The following is a 24718-nucleotide window of genomic DNA, read 5'->3' as shown; positions in this document are numbered from 1 at the left end:
TTCTGCTCCTTTAAATTCCTTTGTTAACGTAAATGACTTCTCACTTTTATTTACTTTCCCTCTTTTAAATTAAAACACATACTGTAATGGGTTTTTTTACTCTTCTCACCCTTGCAAGGATATTGGCTCAGAGTGCATTATGGACACAGAGGGCAAGATTCATTATCTGTCTGTATTTGGTCAATGAACGGCACCCTAAATTACCTGTTTCTTCCAGTCAAGGTCACCTAGCTTAGCTTAGAAGTCTGTAGAGTCAGATGAGACACATCCCACCCTTACAGAGTAGCTCTTATGTGTGATCCTGCACACACCTCAGGAGCAGTTCAAGAATTGTTTCCCTTCCTGTAGGTCTCCTGATTAGCTGCATCAAGGAGTTATTTATGAGACACCCAAAAACGTAAATTTGTTTATCTGATTTGGCTCTTAGTTGTTCTTTAATATGTTAGAGACCCTCTTTCACTGGTACAATCTTTCCTGTTATTCCTATACAGCTTGCACAATGGTGATATGCTGGTTATGCTCTACTGGTTATCTTCCTTCAACCAAGTTTCTGACATATGCCATCTAGCTTCTTTAAAAATATGTTTATTTCTCCATCTTACTTTTTAAACTTTCACTATTGCTGGCAGGGTTGCCTGTTTTTCTAAATCCTCTTTAAACAACATTTGTCCAACTGTTCCTGACTATTTCTTGCTTGAGTTTTGTCAGCTTCTGCCACATCCTTCATTTGACGATGCAGTGATCATTAACATCACCTGTAAAAGATGTGTTGTCCTATACTGTGTATTATTTCACCTTGCCAGCTTTCCCCTAATTCTTTGTTTAGAAACTACTCCATAATCTCTTGATTTGCATGTCAGCAGCCTGCTTTTGTTTTGGTTTAGAAAACAAAGGATCTTTTTATTTCAAACATTCCTCAGTTCATAAATAATCTAAATCTCCCTCTTTTTAATACAACTTTCTGCATGAAGGTGCCTGGAGGTAAAAAGGCCTCTCTGTCTGACACTGAGCGTGGTATTGGCAGCACTTTGGACAATTTTACCATTGGGCTCCTGGTCTTTTAGCTTCTACCTGACAGCTTCAGTTTTGCCTCCAGTGCTTGCCTCCTGTCCATCACACTCTCCCTGGCACCCACCTGCCCCACAGCTATCACCTCCCCTCCGGAGCCCCTAGGACTGCCTAGGTGCTTCACCTGACGCACCAGCTGCTCCCAACACACTGCTAGGTCCTGTTTACATCATCATCCTGCTATCTATGTGACTAACAATCCCATTACCCACCAGCATAGTTTTTATCTTTTCCCATAAGTTGAGTCCCATCCTTCAAAGTATCACATAGCCATCATCCTCTGGTCCAGAGGCTTTTCTGTCCCCAGCAACACTGGGACTGCTTAGCCTGCGGTAGTGGATTTCATGATGCCCCTTCAGGTCCTGCCCATGAGTCTTTCTGCCTCCCTGATCTTTTCAGGCACTTTGGCCACAGAATACAGCAACTGCCATGGAGGTGCTTGCAACATCAGACATATTCCACCCACCTCCTGGTAATCACAAACATGGCACTCGGTGTTGTAACCCGGGAATTTGCATTTCCTGCATATTGTCCTACTTATATCGTCACTCTTTTGGGGTGGGGGAGCAAGGACAGGGTAGCAAGATGGTAGCAAGCAGGGAACTGTTTTCTCTCGAGGAGTGATTAATAACTTCTGTTTGTTCACTTCCATGGCAAATAACATATTTGGGGGGGGGGTTGTTTATTTGATCGGTGATAGCGATGGAGAACCTGAAAATCTCCTCTCCCCAACAGCCAGTTTATCTGCACCTCAGTTCCTGAGCTGTGCTCCACACAGGATGAAACCTACTCAGTTACCCAACCTTGATGAACTGGGAAAACCTTGACGGTAGTTTAACATTGTAGGCAAACATCCAGGACAGGATACTACTTGAATTAAAGACATTTAAATTTCTTAATCTAAATGCCAGAATCCACATTTGAACGAACCATCTAAATCAGCAGGTATTGGTCACACTTAAAACAGCTGAGAGAGCAAGTCATCTCATCCAAAGGCAGTTCCTACTCTAACCTTCATTGACTGCAATGGCTAGGGCCTCAGATCAGTTGTTTAAACGTAGATACTTAGCGCCATTTTAAGTATTTTGTATATCCTGTTGGCCTCCAGCTGCCACTGAAGAAAGGAATAGGTCTCCCATAGGTTCTCTGTCATATCTGCCAGCTGGTACTCAGGTAACCCACACGCATCTGGACCCTGGGGTGGGTAACTGAATCAAGCCCTAGACCTCCACTGCCTGTAATGGGTGTTCAAATGTTTAACTCCTATGTAGGTACCTACATTTAGACTACATTTAGGTGACTTAAACTCGAGCTGAATCCCACCCTACCTACTCAGAGCTGAGCCTACCTAAAGGAGTTCACCAATTAATTTAGCCAAATTCAAGTCCCACACCACGATATGCAAAAAAGATGGGTTAGTTTTTAAGATACTTATAAAAATTGCTCTACTGTGATAAATAGGTAACCTCTTTAATATAATTTAAAAACTTGTAACCCTTGCACAAGAGTAGCAATATAAGTCTCAAGGGAAGTTTCCCTTACATGTTGGCTGGTTTTTATTCTGTCTCCTACAGTATGATGATTTATTGTCTTGTAACAGCTGTTTTTCTAAAAATTTACATCTCCAATTCTATCTCCCATTATTATAAAAGTAGACATGCAATGTATTAGGCTTTAGCAAGTAACTAAAATAAGATACCACTGGTTTTCAGTGCTCGGGTTTAGAATTTCTTTCTGTAATAAAGGGCTTTTGTACTATCAAATTTCACTGTACATGAGCAAACAAAAAACTCTCACATGTTCAAAGACAAGGAAATGCCTTGTGAATTTAAGAGGAAAAGGAAAGAGATCAGAATGTGTGACACTAGTCACTTTATTATTTTCTGCTAGAGCTACTTAACAGATCTTTGCAACTGCTCTCGAACTGTGAAGTCCATGATCATAGAATCATAGAATCATAGAATCATTGAGGTTGGAAAAGACCTCTAAGATCATCGAGTCCAACCGTCAACCCAACACCACCATGCCCACTAAACCATGTCCCTAAACGCCTCATCTACACGTCTTTTAAATACCTCCAGGGATGGGGACTCCACCACTTCCCTGGGCAGCCTGTTCCAATGTTTCACCACTCTTTCAGTAAAGAAATTTTTCCTTACATCCAATCTAAACCTCCCCTGCCGCAACTTGAGGCCATTTCCTCTCGTCCTATCACTTGTTACTTCGGAGAAAAGACCAACACCCACCTCGCTACAACCTCCTTTCAGGTAGTTGTAGAGAGCGATGAGGTCTCCCCTCAGCCTCCTTTTCTCCAGGCTAAACAGTCCCAGTTCCCTCAGCCGCTCCTCATAAGACTTGTTCTCCAGACCCCTCACCAGCCTCGTTGCCCTTCTCTGGACACGCTCCAGCACCTCAATGTCCTTCTTGTAGTGAGGGGCCCAAAACTGAACACAGTATTCGAGGTGCGGCCTCACCAGGGCCGAGTACAGGGGCACGATCACTTCCCTACTCCTGCTGGCCACACTATTTCTGATACAGGCCAGGATGCCATTGGCCTTCTTGGCCGCCTGGGCACACTGCCGGCTCATGTTCAGCCGGCTGTCGACCAGCACCCCTAGGTCCTTTTCCGCCAGGCAGCTTTCCAGCCACTCTTCCCCAAGCCTGTAGCGCTGCATGGGGTTGTTGTGGCCAAAGTGCAGGACCCGGCACTTGTCCTTGTTGAACCTCAACTTGTCCTTGTTGAACCTCAAATGCCCCACTTGCCTTCAGGGCTTTGATTTCAGAAGCTTTTCCTGCTCAACTGCTGTGTTTATTGTGATGAGTCATAAAAGTCACATCTAGCATAATCAATATTGCTTTGGCTTCATTGTCTTGAAAAGTGGCAGAAGCCTTGCTTTGTGTGTTTGTCATCCTGTTGCTTATGTTTAGGAGACCAGTTATTCAAAAGCTAAATACCTGGAAAGATACTACTCTCAGGCAGTTGTCTAGGCAACTAGTATTATTTCATGTGGTTTCCAAACATGAAATGGAAAGGATAACTAAAAACAAAAAAGGAATCCCTACTCTGTGATGCGTAAAGAGTCTCTTTTTTTGAAACCAGCTCATGGCAAACCTGTTATTCTGTGAGTGGTCCTTCTGGAATTGGGACTGAAATACCACATAATCTCAGCAAGGGTTGCAGCATTAGATGTCAAATTTACCTCAATGTCTAATCTGGATCCTGGATCATTAAGTATATTGAGATACAAACAGCAAGGACACACTCCAGGCATGGGTTTTAAAGTAGTTCCCAATATTTTACTACAATATAAATTAAAAGGAGAATACTAATATAGTATATGTAATGCATCTCATTGCTATAGTTAGAAATTCTCAACTCTGTTCCTTGGAGAGCACCTTTTGAAGAAAACTGTCATGCTCTATTGAAGACTGGAAAATGCAGTTTTAAAATGTTCCTATATAAATTAATTTGTAGTTGAGAGATTTTTTGAGCAGCATTTGGATATTATTGCAGCTAAAACTTAGCTTAGAACCATAAAAGCCAGGTACTGACTAGTAAGCAAATTTTTAATAAAGAAGCATTGAAAATGCTATTTGTTAACTTTCCTACTTCAGTCATGGCAAGCCCTGATCCAGACACCTTCACTTACTCTCTCCACAGAGAGGCAGAGTGAAGGTTCCCATAGTGTTTGTTCACTATTAACGGTGAAGAATATAAAGTGAAAATTTTGCATTTATGTCCGACCCTTGCCAGCAAAACATGAATAACTGTTTAGATTATGCTCACGGTGGTCTGAAAAAACACAAATGGTATAAACCCAGGTTCTTCTGGTCCCACCTGCCAAGAAATGTTCCACTGATACTAGATATGACTTTCTATTAACTCAAGACAGCATTGCATGCTAATAGTAAACAATTACAGAAAAAATACACAGGGCACATCAGAGAGTCTGATAAAGGGTACTGCTTCGGAAAAGGCAATCTTTTCCAAGAATCTGTCCATCATGTCCCAGAACCCTGGTTGGGCTACACTCACCACTGAGTAAGCAACTGCAACTGCATAGAGTTCTCTGAAACAAGCTGCTTAATTATTTAAGGCTTGCCTATCTAGGTAATAGCTGAATGCATGGCAAACAGAAAATTAAAAATACATGTGTAGTGTGGCTATGGTTTGGGTATGAACTCAAGCATATTAGACCTTACTTTCTTCATATTCTATTATTATCTTCAGGCAAGTATGTGAATAGAGAGTGAAAAATACAGGAGTGTAACTGGTACAGAAGAATAAACCATAGCAATGTCAAACAGTAGGTGTGAAAAACAAGTTTTACACGTACACCACAGGAAAAGCTACTAATGAGAAAGTCATAAAACAAAGCAACTTAGCTGCGTACTACTTTGTTGCTGAGTTGGTTCGCACCCTTTTGTGTTCCACACTACAATCTACTTCCTGACCAAGCTGGGGTACAAAGCTGAGATCTAGAAAGTTAAAAAGACTCGCCCATCTTACCGTTAGATGTTCTCATCTGCCGCCTTCGTCCAACCCGGTCCAGGCCGATGGGGGTACTTTGTGAAAACGTGAGCGGCCGGAACCTGGCTGAAACAGCTTTGTAAGGGGGTACCTGGTGCGCTGGAACAGGTGGCCGTGTTACAGGCTACAGAGAAAACAGGAAAATCCAGTATTAGTAAAGCTACCAGCAAGTCCAACTGAGCAAAACTCAGGTATGAAGTAAGGTTTCTTCAGATAGTCCAGCTAATTACAGGGCCAGTAAAATCCCCTACTTTGAATTTACATTCAGACACTTGAACACTGCATACCATATCCACCAGCATTGCAGAAAATATTTTTTTATGTCACAGTTCTCTGTTACATTAAAAGCTCCTTAGCCTTCTGTTATGATCAGACATGCTCGATAATTTTCATCTTGTAATACTCCGTGCCCAAACGCTCTGGGATCTAACTGCTTTGAGAACAGCCTGCGCAATGCCGGCTGGCGTTGTAAACACACATCTGAAGGGAAACCCAAAGCGGAAGAATGACCAGAAATGCTACAGTTGGAAGTTGTGTTCATTTCCTGGGATGCTTGCTTTCTTCAAATAAATGTATTGCTTTTAAGTAAAATAAACATAGTTTACGAGACAAAAACAATTGTCTAAATGATCCTCTGCTCTGAACATCCCAGGAGTCTCATTAAAAAGAGGTAATATTTACTCATAACTTTATCTAGAAGCCATTTTCTTTAGTTAAATCATTCATTTGCTTAATTATGATTAGAGAACCTACCGCTGTTTTATTTGCAAATTGAGTCTAATTTTATGTCGTCCCTGAACAACTCCACATTAGCCAGGCTGAATGACCTTGCATAAACATTCAACATTAAACAGCCAGACCTCAGCATATGAACTTCGGAGAAACTTGTCTTTACATCGTATCTTTCAGTTGTTACTGTCCATAGGCCCTTCTGTCAAGTAATCCAAAAGATCAGGGTTGGGTTTTTTATGATCTCTTGACACCCTATTATGAAACCAATAATTTAGTATTGTTTGAAAACGCTTTGTCACACCTAAGCTGTCAGGCCAAAACAAAACACAACAAAGAAGGAATTAGCATTACATTTTTCAAATATTCCTGTGGGTTTTCAAAGCTTTTAAGAAAAAAAATCATCAAGGTGAAGATCAGTCTTCGAAAGCCCCACATAAAATACTTCTGGCACATGTATTCCTGCTTCGTGAGTCCTTTTTTACATTTCATCTACAAATTTACTTTCTAATATGACTGCCAAAAACCTCTGTGTGTATTGAATATGATTTAACTACAACCTCATCTTTAAACCTCATTTCTTCAGTGCTTTAGCAATATACCAGGATCCTATCACTGAATAACACCACAAAGAGTAAGTCCGATATATTGCATCAAATAGCTAATAGAAGTGATGGCAATTACTATACGCAAATAACTGGCTGATTAAGCAACAAAGCTAGCTATTTCTGGGCAACTAAAATTTTCTTGTAAGGCTTCAGTCCGGATCCCTTCCCTGGACGGACAAGGATGTGCTGTTTGTTACTCAGTGGCAGGCCTGGGAAGGCCATCATTTGGGTTAAAAATGTGTCCCCGTTGGGAATGCTCCATAGTTTTGGTCTTGACCACAGTGATCCAGCAATGTGCTCGTTTAACCCCAGCCAGCCCTCCTGGCAGCATCGGAGCACGGAAAGAGTCAACTCAAATAGCTGCCTTGATGCATGTTCCTTCGTTAATAAACTGATGCGAGCAAGGTTTGAAGAGATATCAAGTTGTTTTCAGCAGTAAATGGAAGGGCTTGGAGAGTGTTAAATCACTTCCATGTTACAACAAGGATTATTTGGGTTGCCAATACTTACTATCCCTTGAAATCCATTTATTATTCTTAACTAAGATGGCCTAGAATTTATAGCAATATTCCTCTTTTTTTTTCCTCCAAGCTAAGTAGTGATAAAATTAATTTTAAAATATCCTAATTATGTAGGGTTTGAAACTATGGCCTTTGCCAGGTTAAAAGGTTCATTAGCTTCAGTTGGAGTTTTGCTTCAAGATGCATTTTTTCATCAGGGAATTATAAAGAAAAAATGTGCAATATACAATAACAATGTTCATGTTAAAAACTGCTTTTCACAGGAGACTGAAAATCCTGTCATTGTTTTAGCATTTGATTTCAGTCAGGGGGAGTACTGTACCCATGACTGATACTGCATTGAACTTCCCAGCAGGAGATCAAGTAGCATGAGAAAGATTAAGAAGATTCAAATTCCATTAATAACCACTGGAATCACATTTTTTGAGGATGTAAATACTATTCCTTTTTTCTGTTGCTTTATCAGCTTGACAACTGCTTTAGGTAGGAGTCCTCCAGCTTTCTGGAAAGTGGAAAACACCTGATCAGTGCAGTATTACAAAAGCCCGTGAGCCTGAAGCTCTGTAACCAACTACAAGATGGGGCCACCACTACCATCAGAACAGTAAGTTCCTCTGCACATTGTACCTGCTCAGGACTACCTCCAGGAAAAAAGGAGCTATTTTTATCTTTCAGAAGTTTTTTATTTCTCAGTCTCTTACCTAAGCCAACAGAGATGGCAAATAACTATATAGGTAAGGCTCAAGTACTAACTTAACCACTTGCTATTTTCTTACAGGCTTCCTACGTTCCATTAGGTCGATTTAGTAGTACATAAACAGGATGGTTTTTTTTTCATATTCAGTTTTCTTAGATTCTTTCTTCATTTCATTAATTCCTTAATCTATTACCAAGTTTCTAAAGCTACTTCCTTATATATGTTAAGTATCGTTGCTATGCCAATACCAAGATTTTTAACACCACAGCTAATGCCACAGGTTTTGAACAGGCCTGCTTTTGGAGAATTTGAAATGATCAATAAATAATGTGTTACTACCATATTGTTTGTACTCCTCTGTTCCTCAGGCCCTACATCCTGTAAGGTGACTAAACACACAGCTGTATTACACACAAATCAGCTCTTGTACACCAATATGAGACGTAACAACCATCCCAAGAAAGAAATAAGGTTAATTTACAATACAGAAAAGATTATCCCAAAGTCAGTATCAGTTTTATTCCATGCTGTTTTGCTTTTTAACAACAAGACAAAATAATTAGTGACCAGGAAAGCAGAATTATAAGTACACGATGTCAGCTTGACAAAAGGGAAGGAAGAGAAGGAAGCATCCATTCTATTTTCTAGGCTGAAGATAGAGACAAGGAAGTGAAAGGGTCTTTTGCAGTTTGCAGAGAGCACGTCTCTTATCTTACTTGTGTCAGCAGACCTTCTATCTCTTCTGCCGGACCGCTTCCATAGAAATTGACCCCACCTATTACGGAGATGGGTCTTCTTTTTTGCCCTCTGTGGTAGCCTACTGTATTGCTTTGGATCACAGACCTGACGGAAGCCAGTCCTGGCTGATTTTCTCCATCCGTGCAGTCAGTCTTCTGAGACTCCACCGCAACTGCATCTTCTGGTATAGCGAAACTTCTGATCGACATTTGGCCATAGTCTGAGAGAGGTCTGGGACGAGATCTTTTTCCAGAGCCCCATCTCCTGGGTGTGACCTTTTGTGTGTCTGTCTTTTCTTCATCCTGGGATGGGGACCTCTTCCAGTGGTCATCAGAAACAACCTTTTTAAATGTGAACAAGTCAAATAAGCCACAGAATTTTCTGACACTTAATCATTTGTGAGTTTTTCATATGGCAGATCAAGTTAACATTGCTAAAAAGGAAGCGTTACCATAATAAATACAATAAATGCAACTGACAATTCGGGAAGGGAGTAACTTTGCAAAGGAAAGACATCATGATGCTTGTGCTGAGTAAGGTCAACACTCAACCACCAGAACCTCTTAGGCAAACTCACCTATTACCTCAGCAGTACAGACAGGCCCTATGATAAACACTTAATCCACTGAATGATGTCTTGGAAAGACAGCTCTGGCACTCACAGAACTTGTTCCTATGCACAAATAGGATGCTACATGAAACACCGGTAAAAATAATTCAGCCAGCACACTGTGTTTCTGGACTTTCTACCAAGGCCTGTAGTAACCGGACAAGGGGCAATGGTTTCAAACTAGAAGAGGGCAGATTTAGATCAGATATAAGGAAGAATTTCTTTACAATGAAGGCGGTGAGACACTGGAACAGGTTGCCCAGAGAAGCCGTGGATGCTCCATCATTGGAAGTGTTAAAGGTCAGGCTGGATGGGGCTTTGAGCAACCTGATCTAGTGAAAGATGTCCCTGCCCACGGCAGGGGGGTTGGACTAGGTGATCTTCAAAGGTCCCTTCCAACCCAAACCATTCTATCATTCTATGATATTCCTCTGCTTCACCTCTATTCAGTGATGAAAATAAACAGTATGGCTGCAGTTTGACTGCTTGCCAGTCCCAGGTAACTGTAAGCCGATACCAACACAGGCTGTCGCACCCCCTCCTACCACTCACTCCCACACTCCCACTTGGGTCAGAGCTAGAGAATTGTGTAGCCATGAGCGAGCTCATCCAGTTTGGAAGGGAGAAGCTCATTTTCTATACACTCAGGGAGGTTATAGTCATACCGAGTAGGACCAGAGATACATTATAACACAAACACAGGAGAAACTGACGTTTTTCGAGAGGAAGCTTGGAAAGTGAGCATGTTGTTCCTATTTAACAGCACATCTGGCTCACAGAGGTTAATGCCTACAGGTATCATAATTGCACTGGTACTGCAAGTTTGGAAACAAAATAACCTCAACTGAAATACTTGTTCGAGGCAACATTTTTAAAGATTTCAATGCATTTGGAGTAATACTGCTGTAAACTTTTCTAGCAAAACTCCTGCAGTATTTATTTTGAGAAAAAATACTGCACATAAAAATTTGTATTCACTGTTTTCAACCAGGCCAGTACAACTCCGATGAACCTTTTTTAGAAGGCCACCTGATACAGTGGGCAGATTTTGCTTTTTATTTGAAAGACAGCTTAAGAAAAATTTCACTGTATGAAACCACTTCAGCTAGTAGGCAGAGTTATTAAACAGTTAGCATTTTAACGTGATTACTGCAATTAAGGTATGAAAAATGATCAATGATGTCATACATTGCTCTACATTCAATTATTTCAATTACAGCATGAAATTTATTCTAAATAGAGCACTTGCATAGATTCTGATTTCTATGGCGTCACACCTGTCACTCAAGCATGCTTCAGCTTCTCTGCAGATTTTAGCTCAGGACCAATTTTAATAGCATAAGCAATTCAACAGAGAGTGACTCCCTGGCTGGAGCACTGACACAGCTTCAGCAAAGCTGTCCCTTCAACCAGCCCCTCCGACGTCAGAGCAGCAAAATGACAGGTTAAATAAGGTTCTTACCTCAGAATCAGACACAGGTAAAGGGTCTCCACATATGCAGTGACTGAGACAGAAGCTCATGAGAGTCATTTTATGTTTTTGTTTTGCAGTCGTGTCCCTAAGAACTACAAATGTGAGCATACTCTCTGTGTAACCAGTCAGGCGAAGCTCATCCCATGATCCTGGACTTTTAGACTGAGGGAAGGACACGTCACATGTTATCTCCTAATCTGCTTTTTACAGCCCTATCTTGAGCAATAACATTTGCAAAGAGATGACTGCTCTCCTTCTGCAGCACTCCACCTATAGTAGTGATCCAAATGACAGCAAGATTAATCTCTGCTGTGCAATAAACAATGCTGAAGGACGTGTATTTTTAGGCTTAGATCTATAAACTGCATTGAAGAATATTAATAAAACAGAAAATGTAATCCTCTCATAGGAAAAATCAGAGGAAAACAGACTGATAACCTCACGTTCCTCTAAGTGACCTACTCAAGCAGGACCTGATCAAGTGACCACTTACTAGTAGGAATAAAATATCCAGCTCACAACTCATAGGCTCCAGTATTGCAGTCACTTAAGCATAAGTGTGATTCTTGACATCAGTGAAAAAATTCTGAGGAAACAATTTTGCTCCACTTGTCATTGGCTTTATACTGGTGCAGTACCACTGACCTCAAATGACCTTCTCTTGATTAATCCCTTATAAGTGAAGTCAGGTTTACGTTCTACAATTATCGGTAACATCCATAGACACGAATAGAGAGATACACGGTACTTCATATAGGATGAAAATCAAAATGTCATGCACTGACTCATGCATTATAAGTGTTGGTCAAAAATTTCAAGGAATTTCAAGATTTCTGAGAAATAAAGGTCTAAGCTGAATCCACATAGGATTTTCTGAAATTCACACCTGCTAGTCTAGCGACAGCACAGGATCACCAATGCTAGCAATCAAGATTATTCAGCTTGTCTTTTAGGCTGTATCCTAGGTTAGGTTTCTTCTGAGACTGCAAACACAAACAGCTCTACTTATTTATATTGATGCAAATGAATTAATTTTATCTGGACAGCTAAATTCCTATAACAGCTTATTAGTTAAATTGTTGTATTTCAATCGTTTTCCTTTTTCCTGAGAGCAGTTTATCTGCAAATACAACCATTTAAAATAAACATTTACTTCGATCCAGGCTACATTTTTATTTGCTATTGCTCCCATGTAATATGTCACTTTTAGGGTGGGATTCGGCTCCAGATTCCACATCTAAATTTTGATGTCTGCAATGGAGGTGTCTGTATGTTAGCTAGATGTTAAAGCTGTCATCGTAGCCTGTAGAAACCTGGGGCAAGATTTTGTTGCCTGAACATAGGCACCTGGGGCCATTTCAAATGTCCTAAGAGATCTAAAATATTTCCACATACCATGCATCATGCAAGTATGACACAGGACCTACAGGAGGCATGGGCCATCCAGAAGCAGCCCCTGGACACGAGGGTGAACCAGTCAGGGCACCTCTAGCAGCGCTGGGTGCTAATGTTCAGGCAATCAAGTTGAGCCCCCAAACAAGAGTGTCAGCCAAGCCTACAGAGCACTACCGGTAGGAATCAGGTTGCCAAACCTGATTGCAGGTAGAGATATAGATGGGACTACAACCACGTTCCCCAATGCTGTGGGAAACCCTGCTTGGTCCCCATCTCCCACTCCAGCAAGGTGCACCTTCCCCACAAGGTGCTTTCCAGTTGTGCACCACTGTCTTGGATACCTGCCCCTTGTTGCACTTGACAGCTATTTTTAGGTAACTCAGCTCAGCTCTAGGTGCCACTTTCAGGTGTGCTGTTTAGGGTGTGCTCCCCAGGGCCCCCTGACCGCACCGACCAGGCTACGGCGGGAGCTTTCCCAGCCTGCTTCCAGGTAGACAACTACACTGCGGAGCCTGAGCCCAGCCAGACCAATCTCTCCTTTGCCTGGGCCCAGACTGATTTCACAATCCAGGCACAGCAGCTTCAAGGATTTGATCATGATCTCACTCAACTTGACCTGGCACTGATACAACCCTGTTGCATTTAACGGCACATGACTGCTGTTGGCATTCCCTGTTACTCATTAATACCAATGTAAGCAACATCAGCATCAGGTGTTTAACCACTGAAATCTTAGCTTAGCCTTTATAGCCAGATGAGAGCCAGGTTCTGCAACTATTACTCAGACTACACTGTATATTTGATAAATTCAGCACCCAAAATTGTCTTCAGAGGGAGCGCTGCCCAAGGAGCATGAGATCCGATCTGTACAGTACTGATAAAGTGTTGCTTATATGGATGCAACTCAGTGAAATGGCAAAAAATTGCCAGTACCTGAAATTGCATGGCAGGACTTTTGCTGGCACAGTTACACCAACCACGAACAACCCTTCATCCTATACCTGCCCATACTCTCCACTGCAGAAAAAGCCCCAGCTGTAAGTCTGACCCAACACAGCCCGCTGCTGGTCACCTTGCTGCTGTTGGTATGCTTGTGAGGGCTGACATACAGCAGTCATCATGATGGCAAAGGAAAAACAATCCCTGTGTGATTTTTTTGTTCATGTGTTTATGCCAATAAACTCCCTAATGAAAATAAAATCACCGCTCTAGAAACATGTTGATGCCTGTGTACACTGCTGAGGCTCCCTGCCCACTAATCTGCATTTCTACCTCTACCATCACCTATTTGGATTTTTTAAATTTTGTTTTTATGTTCTAAATGTACTGATACAATTAATGCTTCATAATGTGTACATATAGACAAGCATGGCAGTATAAGGGGACACTTAAATCTCCCAAAAGTTTTTTCTCTACCTGGCAATCTGCTGGGAAGTCACAGGTAGGTGCCTCCTGGACAAGGACCTCCAGCCTTGCTGGTCTCCAAGGGAAAGAGCATCCTCCTCCCTTCCCTCTGCCAAAGCAGCAGCTGTGCCACAGGGCCACACAGACAGGCTGCTGCTGCTGCCCATGAACCCCTGGGGGAGCTGATGCTCAAGGGTATTTCATAGCTGTTTTTCACTAAAGGAACTGGCCCCTTCAGCCTTTTTTTTTTATAGCTCCACAAGAAGTTGCATTGCTTCTTGTTTTGGTATCTCTGTATTTTTGAGCTGCCTGGCTGAAATGCAACCTTGCTAACTACAGCTGCTTTTTTCTAATCCAGAGAAAGGAGATAATCAAAACCTAATCATGTCTTTGCAAGAAATGTATATTCATTTCCAAATGCAATTTATAAAAAGATATGATAAATGAAACAGATAATAATTCTGGCTGAGAATAAATTACAAAGAAAACCTGCTGTATTTTTGAGCTGCCTGGCTGAAATGCAACCTTGCTAACTACAGCTGCTTTTTTCTAATCCAGAGAAAGGAGATAATCAAAACCTAATCATGTCTTTGCAAGAAATGTATATTCATTTCCAAATGCAATTTATAAAAAGATATGATAAATGAAACAGATAATAATTCTGGCTGAGAATAAATTACAAAGAAAACCTGAGTAGGCGAGATGTATCACACAGACAGGCTGCTGCTGCTGCCCATGAACCCCTGGGGGAGCTGATGCTCAAGGGTATTTCATAGCTGTTTTTCACTAAAGGAACTGGCCCCTTCAGCCTTTTTTTTTTATAGCTCCACAAGAAGTTGCATTGCTTCTTGTTTTGGTATCTCTGTATTTTTGAGCTGCCTGGCTGAAATGCAACCTTGCTAACTACAGCTGCTTTTTTCTAATCCAGAGAAAGGAGATAATCAAAACCTAATCATGTCTTTGCAAGAAATGTATATTCATTTCCAAATGCAATTTATAAAAAGATATGATAAATGAAACAGATAATAATTCTGGCTGAGAATAAATTACAAAGAAAACCTGAGTAGGCTGAGATGTATCAGAACATGATTACTACATATTTTCACTGAAAACTTGTGATGGATCATCAGTCATGTTCTTTGTAAATGACAAGGCTTAAAAGCAGAAACTGGAATATTTATAGGGAAAAATCACAGCATTTGTGCTATTTCATGTAGATATCTCTGTGTTTTGGTCACATGAGTACACATTTCTGTGTGCATTTAGGAGTCTATATAAAAACGTACAAATTTCTTATGCTAGCAATGACAGCTATATGCCGGTATTATAATTGGTTACTATTAATTAGCTGGTATTTCTATATAACGCATTAACTGCCAAACGCTAGGAACTCAGTAGTAATATTAGAATTGATTTTTCAATTCATATAAGCTAGCAAAACTATAAAGGACCAAGTGATCATGACCTAGTGGTCATAAATTATTTTATCACCTTCACTTAACAGAGTAAAAGTCCGGACAACGTGTCTCCACCCAGCTACATGATAAAAGGCAACCTTTGCACTTTTTCTTGTTGCTAAATAGCAGTGGGGGAGCATTAGTTGAAGTTCATTTATCATCGCTACTAACTGAGGTCAAAAGCTAGTTTTATGTTTCATGGACATGATCAATATTTTTATTTGCAAACTGTTGTGACTGACACAGAGATTATGAGACTCCGGATACAATACAGCCTCACAGAGAAAATATATTTATTGCTTTCTTTCCAGAGTTTATAAAAAGATCCTGAAGTGTTGTGAGAGCCCAGTAATTCCCTGTTGATCCAACAGGCTGACAATTTCCAACAGTGATACGATCACAACAATAGTTACCATGGAAATGATTGCTTTTACTGTACAAGAAAGCACCCATTCAATCCGTGTTTCTATCTTCTATCACAACTAACCAGAATTATTAAACCAGTCCAATTCACTTACAGGAAGAAAATTTTCATCTATTCCTTTCTAATTAAATGCAAATTGCACTATATCCTTTTTATTTACATGCCTGTGCCTCCTCTGCCACTAGCATCTTTTTAACTAGCCTTTGAGAAGACCCCAAGTAAATGCATTGATTACCTATCCCTAGAATACACAGTGCTACTTGACCTGTGGTCTGCAAGACAGGAGAATATGATCTGTGAAACAACTGCAAAAAAACTGTTTAAGAACATATGCATTTACACCTATACAAACAAGCAACGCAGAAGACATCAAAGTAATACAACCATATTAAAAATTTAACATAAGTCTTAGCTGCTTGGAAGTTATAAACATTATAGCAAGCTAATCTGCCTTTTCTTCCCTCCCTCCCCCCCAAAAAAATTGGGTGGACCCACAGTTTAAAAATTTGAAGAACACTGCTTCAAAGGGGGGGACCCCTAAACGAATACCACTGCACTATACTAGTATGAGCTCCTAGAATGGATGCAGGAAAAACTATGCATTGTCATAAAGTAAAATTACATTACTGTGCCTTGTAATATGGTAAAATCAATCCCCATTAGCAACACAAACTATGTGGTAAAACACTCATTTTGGAAGTTTTAGAAATTGGAAAAAATTTTGGTAATTCTACTCCTGGGATTTGTTGACACCAAAGCAATTGTGGTGTTTTAACTAACAAATACACCTATAAAACTGCATTAAAAGATCAGGCTATACAGATACAACCACAAACAAAATTTGGCCATGTATTTCTCAGGCATTTTTAATGCAGGTTTGCTTCATTTAACCTGATCCTTGAAAGCCTGCTTATCGTAATCAACAAGCATAATGCTTTCCCTCTCAGCAACATGCCTTACCAAGATTAGCGAGTTCACCTTCGTAATACCCACATTTCATAGATAAGGAGCAGACACAAAGCAGTTAAGTCATGTAAATCACAGAGGAAGCATAGGGCTGAACTGGAAATGACAAGCAGATCTCATGACTCTCAAATCTGTTCTTCAGCCTCAAGGATTTCCTTCGTCCTCTCCTCTAACTCATTTCCAAAACCAAATCAGCTAACATTTCCAACTGGCATAGCGGAGTTTGCAGGGAAATGTGTTTGCTTTGCAGAAATAATCTCATCAGTCATATAAAAATGCAAGCACGCTAAAACCAGAAAACTATTTCCACTAGTTTTCTGGTGACCGATAATTGGGTATGGCTGGGCGATGCTCTAACGCTGTCCCTTCTTCAGTATCTGAACTGGAACAGCAAGCATGTAGTGTATAGTAAAGGAGTATTCATATCCTCCACCTCTTTTTAGAAGATGTATAGGCATTAATAATCCCTAATATATCTCTAAGTAATTTCTAAATCAACTCAAAACACCCCAGATCAAGTAACAGGACTTAAAAAAAACATTTTTGTTTTATTCGGCAAAACAAGCAACTTTTCCCAGGCTGTCTTTGTAACATCCGCTGGCGAACCTCACAAGCCAGATGATAACTACAGGTTGAAAGTGGAACTTTACGCTAACAAAGCAAAGCATAAAAAGCCATAGGCCTTCGCGTCTCTTCAGTGTCTCCTCAGGTGGAGTTCCTCTGGTTCCCCCCTCTCTCCACCCTTCCAGAACAAAGCTTCACCGTCCCTGCGTAAACCCAAGCCCAGCCACTGGCAGGTCCCAGCAGCAGTCCAAGCTCCAGCTTGCATGGGGTGGAGCTGCCTTGGACAGCTCTACGTCTGCAAACTATTACTTCCTAGAACGTGGAGTAAGGGCGAGGCTGCTGTGGTTGAGCTCTAAGCAGAGTCGAGGCTGCTGTGCTCAGTCTCCTCAGCACTTGGCCAGTCTCCCACTCTGCCACAGCATCCCCCTCAGCATCCCGGTACCACGAGCAGCCCAGCAGCCTCCGGATGCCAGAAAGGGGAAACGCAGGTGGCTCAGAGGAAACTGCAGCTGCCTGTGCTCAGTTTGGACATCGCAACCTCCTAGTGTCAAGATGAATTTTCAATGCTGACAACTCAACACCATGCTCAATGTAAAAACCACATTACATGGCCAGAAGTGCCATTCCACTCTCTGGGGTACTATTACTCCTGATCCCAGGGTGAGCAGTGCCTGGGTATTACTGAGACGTCAGAGGAGAGCTACAGCAGACTCAAATATCAGACACTCTGGAAAGGCAGAGGAACACGTGTGCAATATGGAAAGCTTTCCCCAGCCTAACTGCAGCGGAGTCTGTTTGAACTCCCCCTTTCAACATCCACAAACCCTTTCACAGGGATGACAATAACCCCTGGATTACTCTACCAGTGTTCAGGAATGGCCAATTTTATTCAGCACTGCAGTTACTTGCTCTAAAATTTAACCTGATCCAGAATTCAGATTACTGTCACCACTGCCTTGTTTTTCTTCTTCCTAGTAGAGGATACAGCAACAAATGATTACAGGCTGTACTGAATGGCAGACAGCTCTGCTGCAGCGAGTTGGAAGAGTTTTTGCTGCGATGGGAAGATACACGTGTCCTTTGAGGGCTCCCTTCTGCATCATTTCAGTAATCGGTTCTGTAGTTTGGGTTTGTAGCAATGCATAGTGGTTTCTGGTTTAGCGCTGGGCAAGTGCTCTTGGAAGCCACTTTTTGAGTAACCGTGAAGGGTGGAGGCATTGTGTGAACGTATCCTGACTTGTGCAGAGCAGCTCAGAGAGTTTAGCGTAAATCCAATGTCAATCAGTCTAATTGAAACCTCAGTTTGCTGTCAGAGATGCTGCTGAGAGCCTGTTACAGTGCTCTGCTGCTCTGTCTCCAGGCCCTGTGGCCAGCAAGACCAGAGTGCCACTGGAGTTTGGGTCCTCGCTCCAAATTACAAGCCCCATAGGAATAAACCTAGTTTAAAAAGTTCCCACCTTTATTTACTTTATCTAATCATCCTTCACAGTTTAGCACATTTTCAGTTATACAGATTAAGCTGATTAAGCCACACTCTAAATTGCATGTGGATGAACCAGAGGTGAAGAAATCCAAAAAGAAGAGTTCAGAGAGCTGAAACCAGCTAACTCCCTGCAGGTGTGCTTATGTGCAGCCCCAGAGCGCTCAGGAGCTTGCGGTAGGTACCAAGGACGCCCATCCTCAGCTCCTGGCTGCTGCACGCTCCTTGTGGGTATTGAACATGACCACATCCAGCCACCACCCTTTGGTCCTTCACTGTGAGGACACATTCTGAAGCAAGAAATCAGGAGGATGAGCAGTGAGAACAGAGCTGAATCCTCTCTGTATTCCCACCCATACAGCTCTTCTTCCTCTTAAGCTGTCCCCAAAGTTAAGTCATCTGTGCTCAATATTTAGAGCCCAGAGACCTGTATGGGAAAGACCAGCTCAACTCTGCCAGCAGTTGAGTGCTGGGGGACTGCACGAAGTGGATTAGTTGGGACCACTGACTTTCGCATGGCACAAACATAAATGAGTCAACAGACAGGTCTTAGAGCACTTAAAATACAGTCTGCAAATAAAATGTGACTCAACCCTAATTACAGCAGAGTTACCTCTTCACTATAATTTATCATTCACTTATAGTATGCAGATAAGTTATTTAAGTAATAAAAAGTCTGGTGTGCTGTGAAGCCAGATGCCAGCAAGGCAACTTAAATAGCAGGTACTCTAAGAGCTTGTGAAAGACTAGGTGAAATGTCAAATAACTTGCTTTGTCTTTTTTGTAACATTCAGAACAGTGTTTTGTTTAGGCAGCCTTAGTGGCTGACACGTGCCAGTCCAAAGCAAAGGGTTTAAATTTTTGTCATTTACAGTGACATGGGGCTCTTCTTTGGGAAAGTAAAGACTATGTGAAACAGTCCAAATAAAAACTTGTACTTAATCATCTCCTGATGCTATTTAAAAGCAACATATTGAATATAAGTGACAGTGGCATAAAGCAGTGACTGGGAAAGCTTTGGTGACTCACACCTCTGTAGCTTAAGAAGTGCTGAGGCATGGATCCAGGCTGCACTTAATTAGCTCTTCCCTGGGAAGCAACCTCTGGCAGGACCAACAACCGAGAAGGCCAGACGCCTCCCCTGCTCCAGTCCAAGTCTTCCATTTTGGTGAAGCCAGCAAAGTGACAGAAGTGACAGGATCTCAAGACTGAATCACAGAGGGAAAAAAACCCCCTAACATCGATTCAGGCAAATGGATAGACGCCCTTGTGTGAACACTGCAAAATCAGCTTTACAGCGTCAGAGGTAGAAACATTAGTTTCCGCAATTGGGGAAATATAGAGACGGACCAAGTTCCACAGACTTCATTTGCCAACTAATCTACTAGATGAGTGGGTAAGGGAATAAACTAGATTTGCTTCCAGCTACGGCAGTCAGTCCTGAAAGAAGAACATGTTTGAGCCTGACCACTTAGCACCTTGTAAGCTTTGTACTGAAATATGTCTCCAAGCCACAGAGATTTTAGTGGCTGTACTGGAATACATACTGGCTTTTACATGAAATCCATACAGAAAAGAAGACGCATGAAACATGGAAACAGTGCAGGCTTGTCTGTCAACACAGTGTATTTAAGGTTCAGACAAAGTCTTAAAAATTTTGAATTTGCATGGCTCAGCATTACATCTCAAATGATTGTTGAGAATGAACGAAGCGCTTGACTGTCACAAGAACAACTTGCTGGGTGGGTACAGTTCTGTAACACGGAGGTGTAAGGTAGAGTTCAAAATGAATTGTAGTCAAGAGTTCAAACCCCAATGACCTCATTGTGTGAGTATGCGGCATTCATAAAAGTGCCTGCAGGCTGAATAAACTCCAATTAAAAATAACCTGGCATAAGTTATCTTTGGTACCAAGTTACCTCCATGCTGAGGGAAGCATGCTCTAAAGGAGGAGGAAATGAGCAATGAAACCCTCCAAAAAAATGGCAGGGAGAAACCATAACACTCTCCCTGTTTTGTAGCTACCCTGCGTGCCACAGCTTTAGGGTTGTGTATGGGATGAGGAGCAGGCATGGAAAAAAAGAGAGGACAGAGTTTACACCCCTTGCATAGTAAGACAGAAGTAAATCCTGTCCTGCACAGCTCCTGCTTCCAATCCATAGCTATCACCTCCAAAAATTTTGGTTTTTTCAATCAGAAGAGAGGTCTGGATGCAGCTGCACCATTTGGGTGGCCGCAGTTGTTTTGCCATACACAGAGGGCTTCAGGCAGTGCTCACAGCAGAGGGAGGGGGCTACAAGCCCCTCGCTGCTGCCCTAGCAGCCAAGGAGTCCATCCCCTGGCCGCCATTTCCTTCATCTCCTGCAGGGCTCCATCCCACAATGGCCGCCTGCCCACTAGACAAACCCAGAGCTGCCACCAGTGCATGCTCCGTATTTTAGACAATTGAAGCGAGCACTAGAAGGCACTCACAATTAACCTAAAATATGTTATAATATAAAGAGAAAGTTTAAATTGCATGCTAGATAATAACAGAATGTGGTATTAAAACTAAAACTGCATTAACTTTTATCCACCCAATGTACACATTCATTTAAAAACTGTACTGGTTTGTCGGGAGCCAAGGGGAGGACAAGCTGAATTTCTCTTGGGTCATGATCACAGATCACCACTAGATGGTAGATGAGTAGCGTTAATTCTACTTCCATTTTATTCCCGAGAAATACAACTGACATATGTCCACACTAGGGCTCTCGCCTCCTCTGGCAGTGTGAAAGTATCTCCTTGCATACACTCTTAAGTGAGAGTTTTGGAAAAGATGGAGGGCTGTGGCAATGCTGGGACTCCAGAAGAGGAACAACCTCAGAGCCCCAACATTTATACACATGGGGTTTATTTTTCCAATCTTACCATAGCTGCAAGCACTACAGTAAACAAACTCGCTTTTTTCCAGCAGAAGGACAATATTGATAAGCTCTGTAACCATTTACAGTTAGTTTGCAAAAACCATGCCAGGCTTTTAAAAGTAAGATGGCTTCACAGACATTATAAGACTTTACAGCATGAAAGGCTGAAGTTTGTGCAGCTGCAACAATTGCCTTTGTCTTTCTCATACCTAAGGTATAAGATACTTTTAGTCAAACTGAGGTGGCTTAAAAGATATGTCAGCTTTATTTTGTAAATGGTTTCCATATTCATACAGACCCAGAGGGATTTTTGCCCCGGTGTATTTTTCCCAATGAGTAGCAAACCTTTCTCTGCTGCCTCACCCCGAGTAGCTCAAAACCACATTACTGTACATTGCCGGGGCTGAGGTGAGCCACACCATCTCAAACGGGTGCAGGATACATATGACAGCTATTCACCAACGCTGCCAAATCATTGCAACTGATCCAGTGCCAGCTCACATAGTGCTTTAGGTAAGGGCACAGGGTTATTACGTGAACTTACCTCAGAGGTGCTGCAGCACATCTACCCATCTACTGAGAGTATGAAATCATGCATTAGGTGCAGTGAAACGCTGGCGTCTTCACTAGAACATCAGTAGCAACACACAGCCCAGTGTGTAAAGTACTGCTGTTTGAAATTTGCAGGCAAATAAATACCCAAATAGTTTACCCTCAGCATAGCCATCGTTGCACAGTGAAAACATCGGATACAACTGAATGCTTAAACCTCTATACTGTATCTTTCACACCACACTGCTCTACAAGTACTACCATGTTCTGCAAGGCTTTCACAGGCAAAGTGTTTTACACTACTTTAAAATACACAGAGTCTTTAGAGACCTTTCAGCTTGGAAGGAAACACAGCCAGACCCTGCTTAGGCTGGTAAAATCTGACAAGACCACATGACAAGTTGGTACATCTGCAGGGTGCAATAAGCTGCCCTTGAAAACGTACATGAATAGCTTTGCTGCCAAAACTTTGATATTAATGCACAAAGAAAAAATAATTTGATGTTAGCATCCGAAGAGAATATATTAAAGGAAATAACTGCTGTCAGCATATTTTAGCAATAACAAGCTGCAATAGCCATTAGTATTCAGGTTATTTTGCATTGTTTGCATTGTTTTGCATTAATAAAGACAAAACCTGATAGATATATATACAGCTTCTAAAGGATTTTGCTTTCTTTCTTACCTCTTCCTTTTTCTCTTCAGCACCAGAGGCTAAATTGAGGCTCAGCTGAGAGTGGCTGCTTATGCCACTGTCTTCATTTCCATCATCATAGTACACAGTTTGCACCGAGTCCTGGAAGCAAACAGGATTCCTGCCCAGCTTCAGCCCTGGTACCTCAACTCTCTCCTCGCTCTCCGATGAGCTCAGTGACAATGTGCTGTGATGATTTGGGCACTGGAAATTCATATTGCACTTGACCTTCTCTGCAGTGGGACTTCGAGGCTTTGGAGTAGTCGGCCTGACCGGAACGTGAGGGTTTTCAGCTTCATATGTAAACTGCTGGGTAGCTTTTGGTTCATCCAAGTCTGAATAAAACACTTCACTGGGAAATGGACTAATGTCATTCAGCGTGGGTGATAAGCTATCAGAGTCTGGGATACCTGATGACGTCCTGAGGCTTTTGTCTTCAGCAGCAGCTACATTCATTTCAGCCTCTTTATCCTGAGCAACTGTGGGGCTTTGCAGACAAGGTGTTCCCGGCAAGGAAGAGTCTGGACTAGATACCGGGGAGGTGCATCTCTTTCTGTCATGATCCGTGCTGCTGGAAACCCTGCGGGAGTAGTCATCATGCAGTCTGCTGTTTGACCTTGTTCTCTGGGACTGCTCACTTGGAGAAGGAGCGGTGCTTTTAGGGCCATCCTTCTTCCATGCAACATCTGTAACGTTACTGACAAGTTTCAAAACTCGGTCAAAATCCTTTGCCCTGATAGGGCTCTTCCATCGCTTGGATCTCCTTTCAGGGTTCCCACTGGTTTTGTCTGAGTCAGCAGAAGTAACACTCACAGTCCTTGTTGGCATCTCTTTTTCATTTGCAACCTTGAGGTCGGTGAGGTTTGAGGTGGACTTCCGTTTGAATGAGCTTTTTTTCAGAAAGTTCAAATTATCCGAACTTTTGCTTCTCCGATAAATGATCCTGTTGTTTTCAGAGTCTTTCACCAAAATTTCACAGATCTTTGGCTCTGCGATGACAGGTGATGTTGGCCTAATACAGTTGTGATGACTCTGAACTTTATCCGTGTCTAGCAAGTTTATGCGGCCAGCACCATAAGCCCGCCTGATGCTGCGTGAGCGATGAGTATTCCTTAGGAAAGACTCATCACTCTCCTCCGCATCAGAGCAGTCAGAAGCTAAACCATCCACTGTGTTCTGGAAATCATGTAGAGGCCCTGAATAGGAATACCTGTTAGTCTGAACTCTTACCACTGCCCCATTTGAACCATGTTTGCCTACGCCGTTCTCATTTAAGATGTCTGAGCATTCCCTTGTTTGAATTCCTTGGAGAACTGAAGATTTCAACTTCTTCAAAGATCCCATTTTTCTGATGGAAGACAGAGCATTCCACGTGGATGAGTTGCCCATCAAAACCAGAGAACGAGGCCTGTCGGAGCTGGAATTAGCCCGTTTCCGAGGGGTGGTGAAAAAGCGCATGATTTTGGAAGGGCTGAGCTTATCCTCTTGAATTTCCTCCTCATGACCGTTGCTGGTGCTGTATCCCCCGTTATGACTGACACAGGTAGTCTGGTTTTGGGGCTCTTTGTTATCCATAACTATACAAGTAATGGTGGTGCCATTTCCACAGCCATTCGGAAACGTTGTCATGCTCTCAATGCTGTACGCATGGAGATGGAGGCTGGGGTAGCTTAAAGTGACACTGCTGTCTCCACCAGCTGACCTTGCTGCCTCTCCTTCATCTGCTGCTCCTTGGTTTGTCTTGCTTTCACACTGACTGGGTGGGCTGAGCTCCTCAGGCTGCACTGCCTGCATCAGGAAAACAAAAGCAACCCTTAGAGAAATTTCCTTACAAAGTCCCCAACTAAAAGAAGTTTGAGCCCCAGTGTAGGAAGTAAAGGCGTGCACAAGATGGAGTTCT

The 24718-nt window shown here is 42.1% G+C and overlaps 1 protein-coding gene across 1 annotated transcript in view; it reads right to left on the bottom strand.

Moving 5' to 3' along the window:
* SPATA13 (spermatogenesis associated 13) overlaps positions 1–24509 on the bottom strand; it is a 49743-nt gene extending 25234 nt beyond the window's left edge. Inside the window, exons 1-3 of the mRNA XM_009290241.1 lie at positions 22810–24509; positions 8871–9233; positions 5579–5723 (exon numbers count right to left, since the gene is read on the bottom strand). Coding sequence (XP_009288516.1) covers positions 5579–5723; positions 8871–9233; positions 22810–24447 — 2146 coding nt within the window. The 5' untranslated portion in view covers positions 24448–24509. The remainder of the gene's footprint in view (positions 1–5578; positions 5724–8870; positions 9234–22809) is intronic.
* Between the last annotated feature and the right edge of the window lie 209 nt (positions 24510–24718).

This window comes from Aptenodytes forsteri, unplaced genomic scaffold (assembly GCF_000699145.1).
Source record: "Aptenodytes forsteri isolate BGI_AS27 unplaced genomic scaffold, ASM69914v1 Scaffold155, whole genome shotgun sequence".
NCBI classification, from domain to species: domain Eukaryota; kingdom Metazoa; phylum Chordata; class Aves; order Sphenisciformes; family Spheniscidae; genus Aptenodytes; species Aptenodytes forsteri.
This window is presented reverse-complemented; position numbering and strand designations above follow the sequence as displayed.